The 21921-nt window shown below is 45.0% G+C and overlaps 1 protein-coding gene across 4 annotated transcripts in view; it reads right to left on the reverse strand.

Annotated features, from left to right (window-relative positions):
* The window catches only part of Ars2 (arsenic resistance protein 2), a 54444-nt gene that overhangs the window by 14631 nt on the left and 17892 nt on the right, over nt 1–21921 (reverse strand). For all 4 annotated transcript variants that reach the window (XM_084588186.1, XM_084588179.1, XM_084588162.1 and 1 more), the window contains 10 exons: nt 19901–20003; nt 19088–19139; nt 15063–15255; nt 12982–13194; nt 11344–11573; nt 8267–8407; nt 6522–6746; nt 4563–4748; nt 3095–3248; nt 1731–1839 (listed from right to left, as the gene is read on the reverse strand). In XM_084588186.1, the coding sequence (XP_084444312.1) occupies nt 1731–1839; nt 3095–3248; nt 4563–4748; nt 6522–6746; nt 8267–8407; nt 11344–11573; nt 12982–13194; nt 15063–15255; nt 19088–19139; nt 19901–20003 (1606 nt within the window). The remainder of the gene's footprint in view (nt 1–1730; nt 1840–3094; nt 3249–4562; nt 4749–6521; nt 6747–8266; nt 8408–11343; nt 11574–12981; nt 13195–15062; nt 15256–19087; nt 19140–19900; nt 20004–21921) is intronic.

Here is a 21921-nt window from a genome sequence, read left to right on the forward strand (position 1 = left end):
AAATGGCTATAAACCTCCAGGAATGTAGTCTCTTTGCTTTCCAACGTCCAAGTGTCGCCTCTTTCATTTTGATTTGCAGTTGCAGCACATTCAGTTGTCACTCTTTCGTTTTTTTTTTTTTTTTACGTACGTCGTTTTGCTACGTCCTCGCATCAAGACCGCGGTGAGGAACGTTTATTGCGGAAAAGAAATGTAATCTGGAGCTGTTTGCTGCTTCCCAGTGCTCTGCATTGCACTGGAAGCAAGTGAATTCCCTAAGGACTATGAACGAGGTCCGATCGGCGCAAACGCGCGGCGAGCTCTACGAAGACGACGTGTCCCGCAGTTTACGCATTGGAGAATAAGTTTGACGGCGATTCCTTATCCCCGTTCACTTTTTTAAATGCCAATATCGCCGCCGTATGTTTTACGCTTCGCCAATCTCGGCAAACTGTTTTGACGATCGTGAACTCCGCATCGCCAAGCGGACTGTCCGCCGCGCTGCCGTCATCGTTACGAACACAATCCGTCTACCGCTTCGTTGCTGGAGTTGGCGCGAGTTCAAGCTTTTCCTGTTTTGAGCTTGTCTTTCTGCTCATCTGCGGCCTGCGTTATCACTGTCGCGGCGGGTGCGACCGCTGGCAGTAGCAGTCCCCCGTGCTGGGGAACACACTAGGCCTACTTCAGGCTCGTACACACGATCGTTCGGCGCACGATTTCCGTCGGCCTGAGCGCGCACAGCCGGGGCAGGGCATCACTTGAGATGATTATTCAACTATTTTTTTCACTTTTTTCACAAATTCTTGCCATGAACGCACCTCGCGGTTCGGAACCAAGCGCGGCCGGCGTCACGTCTCCGCCGTCTCCCCGCGGCTCGGGCGCGCCGAGCAGACGCCGTCAGCCAGCTCCACCAATGCGGGGACGCCTTATCGTCACGTGCACCCCGAAAGCCAATGGGATTGCAAATGCCACGTTTTCTTTTTTGCTATTTTTTATGCGACCAATGGGCGAATGTAAACAGCAGAGGCGGCAATTTGAAGACGAAAGGCGGCTCTTTCGAATGAGACCAAGATGGCTACGGTGCCACGCACAAAATGGGAGCTACGCCTCGCGGAAAATGGTTGTTTCGGGGGTCGTTTTCGGCCCAAATTTGGGCGACATCGATTATATAAATTGGCATTCTGGCTAAAATACCGACCCTAGAGATGAAAAACTTAGCTGATAGGTAGATAAAGAGCTACTGATTTCGCAAATCACATTTTCTAAAAAGTGATTTTTTCGCGATTTTTTGGTCCGCAAGACCCGTGTCCCCCCTTAATACCACCGAAGCAGGCCATCTGAGATCTGCTGCAAGCCTTCAGTCAACTGGGGCTTCACTGCATTACTGCTCCTGAACTGCACATACGTGACTATACGTGACTATAGATAGACGTGACTATATATAGCTGGCAGGTAACAAAAATCAATAGCTAAACTGGGCTACGTGAAATATTCACAGAAGCATTCAGTTTTTGTTTTTTTCACTTGTTTCCATTTCTCTCGCCAAACTGATCCCTCTGTCTCTTCTATCTAACTTGGCTAAGTGTTCATACACTGGACATTAGACCAAAGCAAGCCAAGCTAAGGAAGATCTGCTACTATTACTGTTACTACTAAAACAATATGTTTCAGAAGAAAGGAAGGTTAAATGTCCCACCATTCAATTTTCAAGCAAAGGGCAGTCAGAATAAGAATGCCAGTTTAAAGGATACGCCTCAGCATCTTTCTTGCCCAGTCTGTTTGCCTCGTCGTCACTGAGCTTGGTTGACGGCTGAAGGAAAGGTGCAATCTTGCTTTCAAAGTGGCTGATGTAGTCGGCCACTGCAATGAAAAGAAAAACAGAGAACTGTAAGAACATGGATAGCACTGAAGTAAGGAAAGCGGTCACTTCTGTTCCAAATCCTTACTTCAGTGACTGCAAGCAGAATTCTGGTAGCTCCCAAAAACTAGCAAACAACATAGCATAACATAACATGACATAACATAACAGCAAATGCGCACTTTGGTCATGTGCTAATAATAAATGGCTGTGACCAGCAGCAACACCAGCCTATCTGTGTCATTAAGATGCCGCATCGTTGCAGTGAAGTAACACAGGTGGGCAGCAGAAGGAGAAAATGCCACCAAGAGGAAGAAAACGCGCAATAGAAGAAGCGGGTACGACAGTACTTCCACGGTACACACAGTGATAAAGAAGCGAAAACTAACCCCTCGGCATCAAATTTCAATGCAAGGTCAAAATGATTCAAGGACCTTTGTTAAGGAAAAATGACTTAAAGCACAGCCTTGCACTTCCTGAATCCTTGACCTCGTTACTTCCAGGGAAAAAAATGACAAAATTATCAGAAGACCAAATAACCGAACAGCTGCCATCAAATTGCCGAAAACCAACCACCACATAATGGTAAATTTATTTAGCTGAAAGACTGGGCAACATTGTCTGCTTTTGGGACTAAAAAAACTATGGAACTATAGAAGAATCACATGTACAGAAGCGGAGGAAATGCAAATTAATGCCACAGCAGTACACACTCTGCAAAAAGGAAAAGAACAGCGACAAGTTAATCAGCGTGTTCTGAACGGCAGATATGTAGCTGACAGCTGCCACTGTAGTGGGCACAACAGTGAAAATATGAAAACAAAACTACCTATGAAGTCCGGCTGAGGTGACTGGGGGCGTCAGCCTTCAGTTCGGTGTAGCCTGGATGTCGGAGCTTTATGGGAAACAGTGCACTATGTAAGTCAGGCCTAAAAACAAATATTTAAACGATCGCTCGCCAAGCATGTCATACTTTGACATGGCGCCACTTCAGAGACCATGTGTGCGAATTAGCAGCCCCATTGGTTTTGGTCACTGGGTGGGAACCCTACCACTAACGAGTGGCCAGCCATGTCAGCTTCCACCTCCTAGAAGCCATGCCGTGACTTTTTGCTCGCAACGCCAATGCCACCGACAATGCCAACACCCGAACTTTCTAGCGAACAGAGCCTTTGATGGTATCGCATTAAAAATCAAAAGCTGGAGGCAGCAAAAAACGAGAAAAAGTTAAATGTCTGCATGTGCAAACCTTCTTACCTTCCTGCTGTGTGACTTTGCTGGAGGGCGGTGACCCCCGAGCATGCATGATACCACAGCGGTTGGGCATTTCGTCTTCACTGGCATACTCGCTGTGATTGTAGTAGTCCACTGAGTGAACCACCCGCAGGTACACCAGCAGGCGATCGAGAACCTGGGGGCATGATGATAACGCCGCATGTACTTGCACTGCAATACCTGCCAGCCTGATGATATTAAAAATCAGGAGGCTTTATTATTTCCAACAAAGGAGGCGAGGTGTCATGCAGTCCAAATAGTGCCTTCACTGAAGGGAATGTGAAGTGGCTACAGATTCCGTAGTGAGTTTTATGCCAAAAGCTATTTTCGTGCATACAGAGGCAATTCTTTGGGAGATACAGTAGAACCCAGATATACTGAACTCGAAGGAGATCGCGAAATAGTTCGATATATCGATAATTCGATATGCAGAAATCGGCCTGAGACGCCACTTGCGATAGAGAAAAATGATGCCATATTTGTCGTGTAATCAACCCATTCGAATAATGAACCCCCCCTTCACTTTTGCCACCAGGAATTAGAAAAAAAAAAAAAAAAAAGGGTTTGGCGATGATGCCACGTGGCTGCTGCATCCAGAGCTCATTTACTGGCAGTGTGCCAAGATGCCGTGCAGCAAGAACGTCACTGCATTTATCTTTTGATTATAGTACTTTTTATGTTAGCTCCTGCGGTGGCGGGGAGTGAACTTGGCAGAGTGCCCGTGATGGCTTGTGCACAAGCTTGGTTCGATTTATCACGCAGTCCACTCCCACAAAATTATTGGAAAGCGTGATAGCTGCAAATGCCATTTGAAGCGAACAATACTAGAAGCCGGTGTCATGGTCGCAGCTGACCGCATGCTTTTGTCGATTCATATATGCAAGGATGAACGACTCCTGCAAAAAAAGTATCTACCACTTCATAACGCCTGCAGCCGCCATAGCTTACGCTACGCCGCATGTTCAGCCCGATGACAAGAATAAATTACTCCCGCAAAAAACACTGCCGCTTCTTAAGGTGACCCCCCCTCCCCCTCTCCATTCATACTTTCAAAACTAAACACGTAGGCTTACAGATGTGTAAACAGGGTACCTCAAAAGCCTTAAAGCGAGCAAATGAAAGAAGAAATTTTCAAGCAAAATGTCATTTCTGATTAAAAGTCAGAGAAAAGTAATGAGATATAAGAAGAAAATCACACAAAGATCAAACTGAAGTATACCCCTGAAACTAAAGAAAAGTACTCTGTCAAAAATAACTGCAAAGGCGAAACTGGATCTTGTAGCATGAAGTAGGAGCATACATCTAGCTCAGGCATGCTGCTACGCACTAATTGCCACACGAGTTCATAGTACATGAACAGTAGGAGAGAGAGACAGATTGCAAGGACGTGACAAAGGCTGATGCCAAATGCATGTAGGCCTCATTGGCTTGCAAAAGACACCATTTCTACCTTTATGAGCGTCTCATCCTTCTCCTGATTGGCACTGCCTGCCGCAGACGGGTCTTCGGAGTCCGCATTCTCCTCTCGCTCAGCGGCTGACCCTCCCAGAAGTTCCTCCTCTTCTGCCGAGGCTTCTTCGATTAGGTAGTCTGTGATGTTCTTCAGCAGGGGGTTTTTGGAAGGCACACCAAAGCCCTACAAGTACCATGAACAAATGTAGGTACAGTAATAGATCATTCATGTTCTAATTATCGAACATTCCTAAAAAACTGCCGAAACCCGCTTGCATCACAGTAATATTATCAAACAAAGACCTGAAATATGTTTTGAGATTAAACTTAAGTAACAGCTACAATTTTCTGCGCTTCTGCCTGGGCGCCTAGATGACAAGCCCCCTTGGCGAAACGTTGACTTGGCTTGCGAACTGGGGCACCCCCTCAACCCTTGCTCAGTTCCCTTTCATACTATGTGGTCACCTTTTTCCTCTCGTTCTACCCTCTATCCAGCTACCCGTCATAAGCTACCACCCAACACAGATATAGAGCCAGCTTTAATCAAGCCACAACAAAAGCCTCTTCATGGATAGGGGTAGCGTGCTTGTCTTGGCATCCGAGCATCCTGGGAGGTTGGTTCCTATCACATCCCCACCACCACTAATGAGCAACCAGAGTTAGCTTCTTATACTTTGCGACTGCACGTGATCTCGTTACATGACATAACCCACTGATGAATCTGTGCTCGGCCATTGACCTGCCAACACCTGCCAGACCTATGCCTGTCAAATTTTCTGCAGAACCTTCCTATTGACACTGCCTCTCAGACTGTTAAAGGACTACAGACATCAAATTCTGGTGGCATTTTTCCTCTTGATAATGACGTGTAAACCATTCCTGTACATCGATTCGAACGCAGTTTTCGCCTACGACCACTAATAATTTATACTTGAATTCTTTTCTCATCAGTTACGGTTTCAGCAGCCAAGAGATGGCAGTGACATCACAATCAAGTCTTGACGCGCGGCATGAAAAACCGATATAATCGCTCATTCTTCACTTGTAGTGATTCATGTTCTTGAGGTAGGCTGGCTTTATTATTGTAGTGAATTCAAATGACACAGGAATGATTATATCGCGATATTTTCACCCCTCACGTAACCTAGACTTGACTGCGACGTCACAGCCATCGCTCGGCTGTTGAAACCGAAACAGGCGAGAAAAGAAATTCGATTGAAAATTATTCAGCAGTCGTAGAAGAATATGACGTGGCGATACATGCACAGCAATGCCTTAGGCATCATTACAAAGGATAAAACACAAACCCAAAAATTAGGTGTCTATACTCCTTTAAAGCTCTACTTTGTGGCGAGAACTTAAATCCATTCCTGTCAGCCAAAATAGCTACTCCGTTTGAAATGTTGGTTGCATCTGTCTCTCACGTGCTGAAATGCTGGATGATGTGCATGCAATTTGAAAGTCGTCAATGCAGACCGAGTACATAATGGACTTTAGAATTATCTTAGCCACGGAATTCATTCCTACCATCACGAGTACAGTACTTAAAATACACCCCTGTGGTACACTGGGCTCCTGAATGAACTTACTCAAGAGGGAGGAATGCAGGCGAACATGAAACGAATAGTCGGTCAAGAAATCGCTTGTGCCATGGACACTTAGCTCTGCTATGTTGTGGAGAATCTCAAGCATCCAGATGGTGTCATTAAGCTTTCTCCATATAAAAAAAAAAAGTAGGTCAGACAACGTTGCTTATGCATGAAAACATCACGTACCGTGTTTTCTAGCCGGGCGAGATGGTCGAGTGCAGAGCATGCTTTTTTAAAACCGTACTGGTGGATGTCGAGAATAAACATTAATAGAATATTCAGGACACTTTCAAAGGAAAGCTGCTGCGAGTAATAAAGCCAAAGGCCAATGCGCGCAAAAGATGTAATAAGCAAAGAGAACTCCCAACCTCAGGAGCAGGGGGCTGGCCACTCGCTGCACTGTTGGCTGCATCTGTGCCAGCTTCGGGCGGCCGGCTCCAGAGGCCCCGTTGGTTGTCGAGATTGTGCACAATGCGAGCGGCGAGCTTGATGTCTGAGCGAATCACCTGCTTGTGCGAAGCGATGCCGTTCACTGACCTGATTCGCCGGCTCAGGTCCCGGTTCACAATGGCACCTAATTCACAGTCACGCAGCTGAAACAACAAGAAAACCTTTTTACTTTTCCCTTTCTTTCATTAAAGTGACATGCACCATGAATACTCCACAGTTCGAGACCCAAGATTAAGTAAACTGTACAGTAAAATCTCGATAATTCAACAGCACATTCTTGGGCAATGGTCATGTAAGTCTAGGGCATCAGGAACTTGGTTAATTCAGAGGGGGATGTCACGTCAAGGTACGACCTATATAAAGCTAGCAGTTGTCCAATTAGACCTCCCCCGAACCTGAATGCACGGAACAGTGGTAACCCCGCAGCTAAGGCTCTTAAATTCTCTTAATTAACTAATCTCTTAAATTCTTGCCATCCTACCGCTGCTATTGGTTAAGTGCATCAGCCAGTTGAGACGTTTCAGACACCAATTTGTGCGTAATAGGCCTTCTAGATTTAGTATTCTGGGATGGCGTCAGGCCATTCCAACGCCTAGAGGCAATTACTATTTTAGAGCAATTCTTTGACATTCACAACAGTGTGCGCAAAGTAAAGTGGTTGATAAAACCGCAAAATACCATCGCCGCAGATTAATTTTCCCTGTATAAAAAATACATTCTAGGCATTTATTAGATACAATTACTGTAATGCAAATGCTTTTCGCTGGCTTTTAGGGACATTCAATGGTTTGACCTTTTGAATAATTAGGCCATTTTTCCTGTCCCTTGAAGACTGAACTAATGAGATTTTACTGTACACTGAATGCCTTGTGACAGGTTTTTCAGAACAAGCCTTACCAGTAGAACCTCACTACAGTAAACTTGGATAGAGTAAAAGCGCGGATATAATAAAGAGAAACAGTGGTCCCGTTTTGCCTTTTACAAATGACAACTTTTTGTTTATAGTAAAGAAAGCTTCAATATAAAAGTCATAGTAAACAACCATATTTCCTGCGGAATATTGACATCACGAATCGTACACAGTCTACAATTACGAAGTGAACGTTCGGAAGCAGAGAGACCAAAAAATGATAAAACGGCGCCGAGTTGGCCTAAACACCAGGCTTTCGAGCTGTGAGGCGAAGCCAGCTTTCTAAAGACCTTTTAACCGTGAGGCAAAGCGCGCGACCCGAATGGATAAAAATATTAATAAAAAAGAGTCACATGCCTATGAATGTAATAATGATGGTGGCGTGGGCCACCAAGACGGGCGGTGAGATAAAAGGGAAGGAAAAAAAATGCTTAGCTACAAGCTGCTCTGCAGCAATACCAATGGCAAAGCAATGACTTGCTCGGCACTCACTGGCCGTATGCACCGAACACTGAAATGTAGTGCCCTTTCACAAAAGACAATGCTGCTTTCTTTATGCAATGCCTCCATCCTGCGTACCAGGAAAAACTTTCCACAAACATACTGTTTCCCTCTACAGCAAGTGAAAACTGAGGTAGTACAAGATCCAATAAGCCCTTTGCGTACATGCAACAAGATGTCAACCACCAACACACACTGCAGAGGCTTACGAGCACATGGGAATGGTCCAAACAGGGACAGATCAGAGCTCACCCGAATGTTGTTCAGGTTCCAGCAGATTTCCTTGATGTTGACGGTGCGCTCAAACGTCACCCAACCCCGGCGGAAAAATCGACGCTCAGGCTGGGGGTCAGCAATGGCCACCCGCAGGAAGCCGGGATAACGCTTGCACATCTGCATCCCCATTGCATACAATGCGCGTTTAAAAATGTAGAAGAAAAAGTGCAGATTACATAACTAAATGTTTGATGACTGAAGCAAGTTTAACCAATGACGAATTGATGAAATGTGGACAGCTAGCAGACAGTAAGTCCAGAATAAGCAGCAGACACTCCCTGCTCCAATATTTAAAGAACCCTGTCAAAAATCTATCGAGTATTCAAAAAGCAGTTGATAAACTGCAGCAGATTAAGCTCTTACGTACTAATCACTCTAGGCTTTGTTTTCATTACTCAGCACATGGCTCAGTATATAAACATCCACACGTAACTGACACAACTGAAGCAGGGAAATGAGCAGGTGCTTACTTCGCACACAAACAAAAAAAGATCTACAGCTAAAGAGTAACTTCCTAACCTGTGCCAACATTAATGCCCAGAACCTGAGAGTTCTCTAGTAACAAATCTTTTAAAGTTGTAAGAAAGCTGCATGCAAAAAATATGCAAAAAGTGAGGAAAAGCGAACGATAAGGCTGCAAGAGACCGAGAACTGAACTAGTCATCGTCGCCACCAGCCAAAGCTATGTCCACTGCAAGAATAAGGCTTCACTGACCGATCTCAAACTGTTCCCTGTGCCAGCTGTCATCACTGCTAGCCCTTCAACCATTTCTATTCACGTACAGTTGACGATTGATTTTTTGAACTCCCTAAACACCGTGAAAACGTCCGAAAAAAACTGGGCAGCCTAAAAATCTAATTTTAAGAAAACAGATCACCTTACATAAACTCCCGATTGCCACCACGGTGGAGAAAGGTTTTATCAGCTTTCTGCCCATTCTGATGCTTGACTGTCTCATTACACAGTGCTTACACAGACAATGGCTTGGCAAGCGCGCAGGCTTAGACGAAGTCTAGATGTGAAAAAGAACCTGCCACTGCAAGTTCGCTGAACTGCTGCTTTTTGAGGATGCCTCACCACATAGTCCTCATAGTCAGTGCTGTGAAGCATTCTCAAAGCATTCCTTAGAACACAGGGCAGTCTGTGAAGACTGCCACTGCATTGCACTGCGTAAGGACCTCGCTTCTAATATGCTTCTTTCTTGCTTGAATTTCGCTTTGTTCGATCACATTTTTTACCTCTTTGAAGCTTGAATTAATGACGTTCCACTATACATACATATTAAACGGAGGCTTGGGCACTGGCAGCGATGCCACAGCGGATGCGCACGATGCATTCGCAATTTCGGGTGCTCATACGCATTTGTCCAATGCTCTGCACAAAATCACTCCCTTTGTGTGTTTATGGCTCACACCCTCCAGAAAGGGTGCAATAAGGTATTGATGTCCTCTTCTAAGGGGGGAGGTCACCCTTGAACACCAACTTTTCATTTCTTGAGATATTTGAATAAAATTTTCAGGGTAAGCTCATAGTACAAACATTTCAAGAACTACCAAGTTTCATGGAGCTGGACTTATTGGTTCTCAAGTTAGAGGAGTATATCAAGATGGTTTACATAGGCCCCTTGGGGCACGCCTGGAGAATTTGCAAAACGTGCTGGCACTATGGAATTCATTACGGTCATTTCTGGATAGTTAACCCAGGGCAAAACAATTCCCTTTTTCCAAATTTCCTCACTGAAAAATTTTACCGCAGTCCCAAAATCAGTGTTATTAATCAGACCTGCATTAACCAAATTTTAATTGCTTGTCATTAATTACAGACACAATATCTTGCAAAAAGGAAATTGTCTTGCCCTCAGAAATTTATCGAGGTATGGAAAAGAAACCTCACGAAACTCTGAAAAGCGGTGAAAAGCAGACGACGCGGGGAGATAGCCACGCATCAGCGGGCACAGCAGCCAATAGCAGCCACCTGATCCCCCGCGTTCTCACGGAGCGAGCGCGCGCTTTGCGGAATCGCAGCCTTGAATTCGAGCGCGGGAAACTCGAAAGCCGCAGTGAGGCTCCCAATCGGAAACAAGCCACGCCTCGACCGCGCCGAGGGTGTCAGAAGAAAACTCAAGAATTCACAAACAAAACAAGACCAAGATGGTGGCGCTCAGTTCGGCGGGAGAGGAATAGCGCGTGCGCGAAGTTTGGGAATTTTCGGTGCTTGCTCGCTGCTCCGCGGCTGCCACCACTTGTTATATAAGTATTTCCGAGTACTTTCAACGCAAAGTTGGGCATTGATAATTGCAGACAGGGTAGTTTATAAGACATACTACCGGAACATATAACCTTCCAAAAATCTACTGCTTTGCGATTTTTTGGTTTTCAAAGGTCGCGTCTACAGCAAGCAGCACTGCACTCATTAAAGGGTGCATCAGTAGTTTGATACACCCTTTGTGAAGCTTTCTGGAGGGGTGCGAGTTTAGACGGAAAGGCACAGTGTATGGAGAACGTTGCGGTGTCGTGAAGAAGTCAAAATAACGGAGAAAGTCCGAAAAATCACTGGCCCTAATTTTCGGTCTGCGACTACCCCTCATGTAAAACCCCGCACTGGAAATAAATAAATAAAAGAAGTCTTTGCTGCTCCCTACTATGCTTACCTTTCCTCTTGAAAAACTTTTTATCAGTGAAGTCACTGCTATGATGTCAAGGCTGCATGTATTTTCATATGCTCACTCTAAATTCTTGCTTATTTTGATGCAAAGCAATTTCGATGCAAAGCTTTCAAGAAAATTTGTTGCGAATATATTATAGGATAATGAAGCTGCCACTTCAGACACAATACAAACTTTACTTCCCGTTTCTGAAGTGGCGACTTGGAAATCCTACAAGTCTGATAGTTAGGAAAATAATTTTACCCTTGTTGTATTCGTCGACATCAAGAAAAATAAATTGCTAAATTGCACGCAAAGCAGCAGAATCCTAAAAGCTTTTCACAAATCTTATATAATATATGGCGTAAATGCCCACCCCAACATCACAATAATACTGCAAACACTGACCGCCTCCACTTCCATCTTGGTGATGGTGGGAGCCAGGTTGCGCAAGAAGATGGAGCAGGTCCGGTGGAGCGGCCGTGGTCGATTCTTCTCTTCACCCTCGGCCCCCTTGACTCCCGGCCCGTCACCTTGACCACTCTCGGCCTCCCCCTTCGGGCTTCCTGGCCGAGGCTTTGACTCCTCCTCGTCCTCATCTCCCTTTCCTTTGCTGTCAGCGGCCGAGTCACATCGTCCTGAGAGGATGTAATGGAACAAATGTTTCAAGTACTTCAAACCTGACTCCTGCGAGGAAATGACTCACTGGCACTATCCAATCAATCGTGTGGAAAACTAATTTGCAATTTCCTCCATGTCTGAAAAATAAAGATTCAACTATATTAATTTATTAATAAAAATGTCAGAAAGCAAAATCTGGCCGAATTTAGAAACATGGGTACATGAATGCAATGCAGCACGTAAGAGTGAGAAGTCAGGTCTCACATTATACTCGAATCTAACAGAGGCAGAGTTGACTGCATGATATTTACTCGTCTTATGCATCCTCAGTTGTAAAGAGCACCAGACTGTGACGTTGCCACACAGAAATAAATCTTCTCACCTGGAACAACCAGCGTTTATTGAAACTACTCTAGCAAGTGAACAATGGTACCACCTTTTTTTTTTTTTGGTGTTGTCGAAAAAAACTTAGCCAAGCTGCTCACTTAGAGAATTAAGCAACTGCGACCAATGACAACCCTTGCCAAATGTTTATCTGAGCCATAGCTAGCTCAGTCAGTTTTCCTTTTTCCCTTTTTGCAATCTAAAGTGACTCTCACATCACAGTCATGGTGAAGCTACATTTCAGTAAATCCAGCAGGTTAGTAGAAACTCCTTTATGTAGTTTCACATCGACAAAGAAAACACCTCAAAATAAAAGTGCACCAGCAGGAATGCTCGAGCGTATGGTTTGGACTGACGCCAGTAGAAAAATGCATTGGTTGCTGGGTACCAGATGCTGTTTCAATATTGTTTTAACACTCACGACCACAATGAGTTCTTCCCGAAACTGGTGAACATTGGTGCCCACATCACCCATAAAAAACAAAAAATCGAGAACACGCTGCTTTTCGGCTCATTTGCAGCGCTCAACAATACCAGGCACCTCGCTCCTTTTCCCTGTGCTTCCATCAGCGGACGCTCCATGTGAGGCGTGTGCACCTAGTGAGGCCACTTTGCCAAAACCTAAATCTGTGTAGGCTATAAAACTCTTGGCCGTAATAGGCCAAGAACTCCATTGCGATCGCATGTTACCCACGATGAATGGCAGGAGACGTAGCGGTAAAAACGAACATGGCACCCGCTATCACCAGTCGCAACAATCGCAAGGACGCCATGTACTGAAAACAGCGGCCAACGCACCGTGGCATTGCCATTAGTCTAAGCAGTCCGAGCCATGCGCACCAGCATTCATGTTAAGTTTTGAGGTTGGAAGTGCATGCACCGATTCATATCATCCCAGTCCCAGTTCTGACCATAAGCCATATGTAAGAAGCAGCTGCACCCTCACATGTGCCTAGCTGACTGTGCAGCATATGCAATGGGCCACCACAAGAGGGAAACAAAAGTGCGCTTGCAAGTTTCTGAACAGGAGAACAGCATTACCCTCCTCTTCCTCATCGTCTGGCTCCCCCTTGGTACTGCTGCCATCCTCATTGCCGTCCTCAGACCTGTCTTCCTTGGGCTTGGCTTGCTTCTTAGCCACTGGGGAACGACTGAGCCTCTTGGACTTCTTTTTGCTCTTTCTCGAGGCCTTCTTGTTCTCTCCGCCACTGTCTTCACCCGGGACACCAGAGTCCTGATCATCGGAGGCATCTTCTGCAAGCACATGTCAAGGTCAGAGCTTAAATGTCTAGGTCAGAGATTAAACTGCACAAACTGAAAACAATGAAATGTTTGCAACACCTCGCCATGCACTTCTGACAAAAATCAGAAAACAAACGAGCCACAGCAGATTTACTGCATAATTTTATATACAATAAAAGGTCGTTAATTTGACCTTCACTAACAAAATCCTAATGATTCGACCGGCCAGCTCAGTCCACGTCAATGACCATATGTTCTATGGCACCTGGCTAACTTATCGTTAATCTCGCAAAGCGGGACCAAGGGACTTTTTATTTTTCAAAATATCTTGTTGAAACTTAGCATGTAGGTGTAACACAGAATGCCGATTTGAAATATGCACTTAGGTTTCAATATCTCTCCTGGAAGAAAAGGTTTGATAAAATTCTATTATGGCAATTTCTTATTAAAAAAATAATAAAGGCTGTTTTTAACCCTTTCACTGTCACGAACGTACCGGTACGCATTCGCGTTTCCTCCCCGCAGTGTCAATAACGTACCCGTACGTATTCTATCTTGCGTTCAAATCTTCGCGCCTCACCGTAAAGCTACCGCGCTTGGACTTGCTCCGCCATCTGTTGAATCTTTCTAGAAGCTGATATGCTCGCTCCGCGCCGATATGACACATATATAGAAGAGTATGGTGCGACCGCGCCCACCCATTCTTTGCTCGTGGGAGGGGGCGTGGTTGCTCCGTGACACTACTTTCTCGAGCGAGCGATCCTTCGGCGCGCGCGTGCGGTTATGGGTTCAAAGTTTGTTCTGCCATTTGCGGCAGGTTTGGAGGTTTTTATTTTTATTCTTTGTCGCGCTTCCGCTACGGCGTGGCAAGTTCAGGGCCGCACGCGGTTGCCTCTCTCCGACTGACATATGACTCGATTGCTGCATTCGCTCTCTCCACGCGCCCTCGCTTGAGGACAGCTTGCCGTTAGCAGCAGCAGCACACGAGTGTTCTAGCCTCTTTCCATCTTTTTCTCTTTCGACTTAATAAATCTTTATGCTCGTTCCCTGATATGCTCGTTCTCTGAAACCAAGCCGACACTGGGGGTGCGTCCCGGTCAGAAACAGCCGACAGTGAAAGGGTTAAGGACATGCAGATTTCCTAATGGCCACTGCACATCCCAAGGCTAAAAAAATGAATGTAAAGTCATTTTGTTGACTACGAATAAATACCAAAGTCAGACGGCAAAAAAAAAATGTGGCAGCAATGAGCCCAAATCTGATCTAATTGCTAATACGTGCCGTTTAAGGAAAAATGGAAAGCTTAAGGAAATAACTAAGATATTGCTGAAAAACAAAAAAACTCATAAGTTCGCCGAAACACGTTCATGCAAACATTAAAACTTCAATAAGATGAATACATTCAATAAAAAAAGAGAAAATTGCATTTAAAATTTTTCCGATGCTGCCATAGGCCTTAAAATAGATTTTTTTTTAATGGCCAGATTCTCATGGAAGTTTGCAAACAAATGGGTTTTTCTCTGTAGATTCCAAGTGTGCAGTCACAGTTAAGCTACTGGTCTTAGATCTAAAGTTGTCTTGAAACCTCTAGAGGTGCATTCAAATTCCAACTTTCAAATAATTCCACGACTTTTTTCAATCTGTAAAATCTTGAATTAACGGCCTTGTACAGTGATGTGAAAGCTGTAAGCACGCCAAGTTCTTGCGAAAACCAGCGCTATGACAAAACTGACAAACGTTTATGTTGCACTAAGTAACGCAAGGATCCCAACTAACTTTTAGCTAGGAGTCCAGATGCTGTCCCATACATGCCCTGTACTGTTTGTCTGCAATAATATCAATCAATCAACCCAGTGATAGCTGCTAAAATAGGCGCTCACTATCGCTGTCATCCGAATCAGAGTCTGAGCTGGAGCTGCTCTGGCTGCTCGAGGTGTAGCTGCGTTTGCGGCCCGACTGCTTAGAGTCCGACTTGGCATCCTCGTCGTCCTCCTCCTCGTCAGCCCTCTTGTGTCTCTTGTCTTCATCTGCGGTGACGTCCGAGCGAGTGGGCGAAGTTGGCACATCCCCACCCTGCCACGATGCACAGAGGTTAGAGCTCCAGAGCATGGCTCAAAAATGAAACAAAGAGGTTGTGACAAGAAAGACCATTCCAGGCAAAAGATGCTATGAGCTACAAAACAAGAACTTCAGCGTTTTCCACCTCGACTGAAAAAGGTTGCTGCATGCACTGGCTTTAGCCCACTCCAATACAAGTTGCACCTGGGATGTATTAATCAACTTTATCACTTATCTTAGACTGCCACAACAAGTTAGTCGTAGGATTCACCAAGTCATACAGAGGCAAACTGCAAGCAGCAATGCTTATTTAAAGGAGTACAGAAACCAATTTTTGAGGGTTGGAAGAAACACGATTGCTTTCCTGGTTATAGACATGCTGCACAAGCAATCCCAGCTTCTAACGTTGCCTGAAAGATATTTCAATTTGATTTCAAAAACAAGCCAGGCAAATAATCCATTTTTCAAAACCCTCTGTGACGAAAACGTGTACATGGGTAAATAACATGACGTCATTAAACAACTGTGACGTGGAGTCGGCAAAGCAAAGAGCAGTGACGACACAGGATAGCTCACCGCCGGCCCACCACCACTTAAGTGCGGCCCTGCCCTGCATGGGGAAGTTCTGCGCTTCTGCTCGCTTGACTCGATGGCCTTTCACACTTTCTTCGTTGGTGCATGATACAATACTTCACTTGACGCTAATTCTGCGGTCGGCATGTTTTTCAAGCGCAAAGCTTGGGTATACCTAGCATGCGTGGACACACATATCGGACTCCGAAAAGGGGAAGCAGAATTTACTCTTTTCATTTTATGCCGGACTCGTGCAACTTGAATCCGGTGTACATATGGAGACTGCCTGCTATACTCGGGCCCCAATAGAATGCCTGCACAAGTGCAGAGCTTCCGGCAATGGCGCCTCCCACTGGCGCGCTGGGAGATGAACTGCACCACTCCTCGCCTGCCCTAGATGTTGCTATGCCTAGCTGGTTTCATATTAAAATGGTAGTGGACGGTGCTTTCGAATGGGCTAACGCTGCAATAAAAGTTGGATTTCCACACCACTTTACTGGGACGCCCATCTCATAATAAAGTATGTTCTTGATTTGCACAATGCCTTCAGCAGCGGAGCTAGCAGACGCCAGGCGCGTCGCACCGGGCAGCAGCAGCAAAGTGATTGTGGAAAAAAAAAGCTCGCCTGTATCACTGCAATAACTTCTGCCAGCACCTCAGTATTGGCCAAACAATCCTCCTAATTGTTATTAGTCCTTTGTAGAAGGAGTTATGTAAGCAAATAAACAGAAATCCGCGATAGATTACGGCTTGGGAGTCTATTGTGGCAGCCATGGCTTTACATGCCCAGATTGCCTTTGCAGCGCTAGATGGCGCCACATACTTGGACGGCAGTGCGCAGAGCTGTCTCTTCGAGGCTAATCAGAGCGTGAGCAGGTGTTGAGCACGGGAGCCGCGCAGTAGCAGGCCACGGTGACTGATCGCGCCGTGCTCCAATTCCCTACTAAATGTTTTTTTCTTTTTCGAATGCCAGCTTGGCTCACAGTGCTGGCAAACCGGGCTGAGAGAGCAGCGTTTTCATGATAATCAGTTCCTTTGTTCAACATGCCTTACTAGAGTTGACATTTTATGCACGCCAACCGACCAAGCTTTCATGGTTGCTGGAAATTGCTGATTCCTGCTTCAGCGCTTGTGTCGCTGGCGAGCGGGTCGTAGTCAAAGTGCCTGGCAATGTCAGTAACGTCCGTGCCTTCGAGCGAAACAATGTCGCAGTACTAATTATGCTATGCTGAAGCACTGCTCGATGATGATATTTTCTTTGCACGTGCTATTGGAAGCAGATGAAAAATGCTACCCATTTGCGTAATTAGATACAGTGTTTACACGTATCTAAACACGGTAAAGATCGAAAACTAAACTGGTTTTAATAATATCCTGATAATTAATTTAGCTTGGCTGGGGCATTTTGGGCTGCATTTCCTCCATTTTGGACCATCGTGGATCGGTTAAAGCAAAAATACCGAAACAGAAAATGTATGTGTCTAAACTACTTGTAAGCAGCATTACCGTCATCCTCATTTGTGTAATTTAAAACCTTGCTGGTATTTTGTTTTTTAAGATATGAAGAGGAAAAATGTATTGCCAAGTAAAAGGCATGATCCAAATTTAAAAATGGAGTGCTTAGTGAGGTATGCTTACGCTACTACTGGATTGACACTTCCACTTCATAAAAATGCCAACTTGCCTTTCTAGGCACAAGGCCTGAGCCCCTCCTTTCCTAGCGCTTCAAGAATTCTCTGCCCCTGCATCAGTCTTAGTGCAGAAGAAACTTCACAAGACATCTGATCTACCATAGCAACTGCAAAAAATATTGAGCTATCGAGACCATTTTATTTTCTTTTTTGCAGAGAAGCCACCGCGGCAGCTTACTGTCGCAGACTTTTAGCTTTTCATGCCATGATGCATGGACCTGACCCACTGACACATAAGCGTTCTTGTGAAGGTTCATACGATTTCCCATTTCATATGCTCAAAATTGCAGGCAGTAAAAATCTTATTACTAATGTTCTTCCTGAGTTAGGACAATGTAAAATTACTGAATTCTGCAAGACCTAAAAAAGAAGCTGTTCGTACTGGATGTCAAGAAACGCTAATTTACACTTTTATGTGTAAATTAACCCCTCTACCCTATCCAACAGTAAAAATTTTCAAAATCAGGCAATTCAGGTCACAAATTGTTCCTGATAATATTTCTTTTCTCACACATATTGCAAGACATATCAACGAGGTTGTATTTCTCCTATGCTTTTCCCACTAAACCTTAGGCACTACAAAGAAGCAGCTGCATATCTCTCTAAATAGCAACCCCTCTGGAACAGCTGGCTCGTGTGGTAAAAATTTATTTTCTGGATGCTTTTCCCTTTTGCAGCTATGCATCACAGGAAGGCCACCATTGCTGTAATCGAACTGTTTATACCATGAGCACCCATGCTAGGACCACCCATGTATTCGGTCACTAACATTCTGCAGAGCCAGAATTAGTAATGTTTAATGCATTAGCTGGGAAATCCTGATATCCGCAAATATATCAACCGGAACAAAAAGCACAAATCAATGGGAAAGTTTCATTTTGAGTGCATTAACCAGAACGTATCAGAATTAATGAGGTTTTAATACATTTGGTGCACCTGCAATCAACGGAAAACACAGCAACCAATGTCACCTGCCTCAAGAAGTCATGTGCAGATGACAACTTGCACCCACTTACAATTTTCTCAAAAGCTTGAGATGCAAATAACCAGCGCAGCTATAAAATGAATGGTTTTTCGTTGGGATTTTGAAGACATCCAAGCGGCACATCAGGGTAAGTCATCCCACTTAAGTGTATACACCTGCTTCTTTATGCCATTGGGTTAAATTTTTGCCCAATCACTTTCCGAGGTGTGCCTTGTGACAGCCGGCAAATGCCCAAAATAGCAAAGCTGAGTGAAGCGAAACAAAGGCAGGGCAGTTCCATACTTCTTTTCCACTCTCTGCATTGCACACGTCACCATAACAAGAGCATTCTTATCAAAGCGAGAAATGCATCTGATACAATTATGAAAGAGCTACGTCCCTTCAAAAGCCAAAGCCAAAATTTAGCACAAGCAATTTAGAACGTTAAACGTGCATCATGCTCGACAGTGTGTGCCAGCATAACCATCTGAGTGAATACCTTAAGCTGCTGTGAAACACCGCACTGAATGACAGTGACAATGACAGCACTGATTGACAGCAAATGAAGGTGGAACTGACACTTGCAGACTGCGTGAGAAATGCAAGACCCAATGCTGACCTGAGAAGAGCCTTCCTTAGCTTCAGCCTTGTCTTCAGGTTCCTTGTCATCTCTGAAAGCCACAAAAGAGAAACTGGTCTACCATGGCCTGAGGATGGTGCAATTTTTTGCGGCATGCTTCGCAGCTAATACTGTAAACCAGTAATTTTCCTAAAATGAGAACAGCTCACGCAAATACTGACATCTGAGATCAATGTCCTAAAACTTGCTGCCCAAAGTTTTACACACGAACGAAGCTAAAAAATCACCTTGAGCAGAGAGAATGTTGAGGCACAAGGCACACTGACTTCGTCTATATGTGCACCAATGCAAAAAAAAAGGCTAGGCTCTGCACACTTCTCCTTCATTCACTAATCTGAGCAGCTAACTTGAATGCTCAACGCCAGAAGAGAACGGAGTGGGGAAGAGCTTGTTCTCACAAACAGTCCATTTTGCAGCTGAGCAGACCAATCAGCCTTACCTTTGGTGAGCCCTGGTCTACTTCAATCGATATTCGCTACTGCCGGCGAATTGCAAATGACACATGGCACAGTTTCCACCTTGCTATCCCATGCTCTCCGAGACTAACACAAACTGTTGAAACACTGGATGATGCCTTTGCTGGACAGCTGACCTGTTAATCCCAAGCTAAGCACCAAGGTTTTGAACACTTGTGGGGAAACGAGCGTGGCAATAAATAAAGCAGGATCTCCAACAGCACTGCATCTTATTTACAAGAACGCAGCAGTTTTCTCCAATAGGCTTTTGCCCTTTTTGCCAGCCGCCCACTGCTGATATTAAGGCCAACCAACTGCAAGCGAAAGGGTGACTTACCTGGCACCAGAGAACGAAGAGCCTTCGGCAGGCTTGTCCTCTTGAGCAGGCTCATCCAGTGCCTGAAGATCATACTCTGTGCCCCCTTCCAACAGGATCACCACTGGAAATGGAGCCGTAATATCAGCACACGCATCCTTTTCTTTGCAAAGAGGAAATACGAGAAAAAAACATCCATGAAAGTAGAAGAGGCAGATGATTAAATACCTCTTCACTTTTTCCAGCAATGCTGTTCACATTTCACTGACTGCTTGCAGCACCGCACAGCATAATACTCTAAAACGCAAGTAAATGATTTACCATGGCCCATAAAGCAACTTTCAGTGGTGAAAAAATTCAATTTCATCGAAATGAATATAAAGATACTAGCGTGGTTCAGTTTTCTCCCAAAGTAACATTCACTGTGAGGAATGCTGCAGTGAAAGATTCCAGTATTTCAACCCCCTAGGGTTCATTAGCGTGCACTGACTGATATCGCACACTAATAGAGTGACACGCAGTAAATGAAACCCAAATAAACTGACAGAAATTATGCATAAATGTAGTCAAGTGGCTGGTTTCCTATGTCTGCAGCAGTAAAATTCTTTGGTTAACTGAAGCAATGCTTACTTGTTTCCCCTGGGCAAACAGCATTAACAGCCAAACATTTGGAATCCTGCCGAGCCTATTTGTGCTCGCACATGCCAAACATGGTCTCACAACCATGAACAAATTCTTCGAGCCAACACTATCACAGAGACAAGCCAATCCAGTTGCTATCAAGGTCTATTGATCATTTTCCCTGCCCCTGTAACTCTGCGTTAGCCCTATGCGTGTTAAGTGTTTCGGTGCGATGGAAAGAGTCAAGAAACGGCCACAAAATGCACTCTCGCTTGAAAAAAAAAGTTGCAAGTTCGGCGGGAGCTTGAGCAAAGGAGCCTGCCTGAACCAAAAGTTGTGAAGAAGCTCGACATCCCAAAGCACTGCTACGAATAATGAAAGACTAAGCTGTCATTCAAGGGGCTCTCAAGAATGGGATCTTCGCTTCAAACTGAGTGCAGGTGAGGACAACCCTGTATGAAGAACTAGAAAAGCTCTTCTCCTGTGGTTTAACCAACATGCACGCAGTGGCGATTATTCTATAAGTGGTGCAATTTTGGAGTAGAAGGCCTTGATAATGACAGCTGAAAGTTTCAGCATCAGCAAAGGATGGCTGAGTCGAATTAATAAGTGGCTGTAGTCTTCAAAACCAAGATAGCCCTTTTTATAAGGCACTTCCACCAAGACTCGACAAGAACAAAGCCTGTACAGGTGGAAAACAGAGTATGGAGCACATTTCTGTACTGATGGGTACAATCATGGCAGCGTTGATGGTTTACGGGGTTTAATGTCCCAAAGTGACTTAGGCTATGAAAGACACTGTAGTGGAGAGCTACAGAAAATTCTGACTAGCCAAGTTCTTTAACATGCATTGACATCACACAACACACAAGTACCTTGTACATCATCTCTATCCCAATATGGCCGCCGCAACCGGGTTTCAACTCGGGCCCCCTGGTTCAGTAGTCGGATGCCCTAACCACAGAGCCACCGCAGTGGGGTGACAAAAAGTTGAAGCTGATGAGGGTGGGGAATCAGAAGCATACAAATTGCTGCAAGGGTGTTCGAGACCTTACTGTGACCTACCATGCTAATGTAAGAGTGTGGATGACGATGGCAATTTTTGAAAACTGGTTGCGAAAGGAAGACGCAAGATCTACTACGCAGGGCAGGAAAGTTTTCACGTGGATAACTGCTCTGCCGATGGCCAAGTGGCAGGATTGAAGTCAACCAGGCTCACATTTTTTCGTGCCAATGCCACAGCCTTCATTGAATCAATGGATCAAGCAACAATCTGGAATGACAAGGCCTACCACCACCGCCAGCTACTCCACCAAGTGCAGCTGTGCGACGACAGAGGGAAGGATTTACAGCATCGACTAGCTGCTGGCTATACACACTTTGGCCCAGGCCTGGTGACAAATGCAGGCAATGTGACAAAG

The sequence above is a fragment of the Amblyomma maculatum genome, chromosome 1 (assembly GCF_055883805.1).
Source record: "Amblyomma maculatum isolate TAMU_Amacu chromosome 1, ASM5588380v1, whole genome shotgun sequence".
NCBI lineage: Eukaryota > Metazoa > Arthropoda > Arachnida > Ixodida > Ixodidae > Amblyomma > Amblyomma maculatum.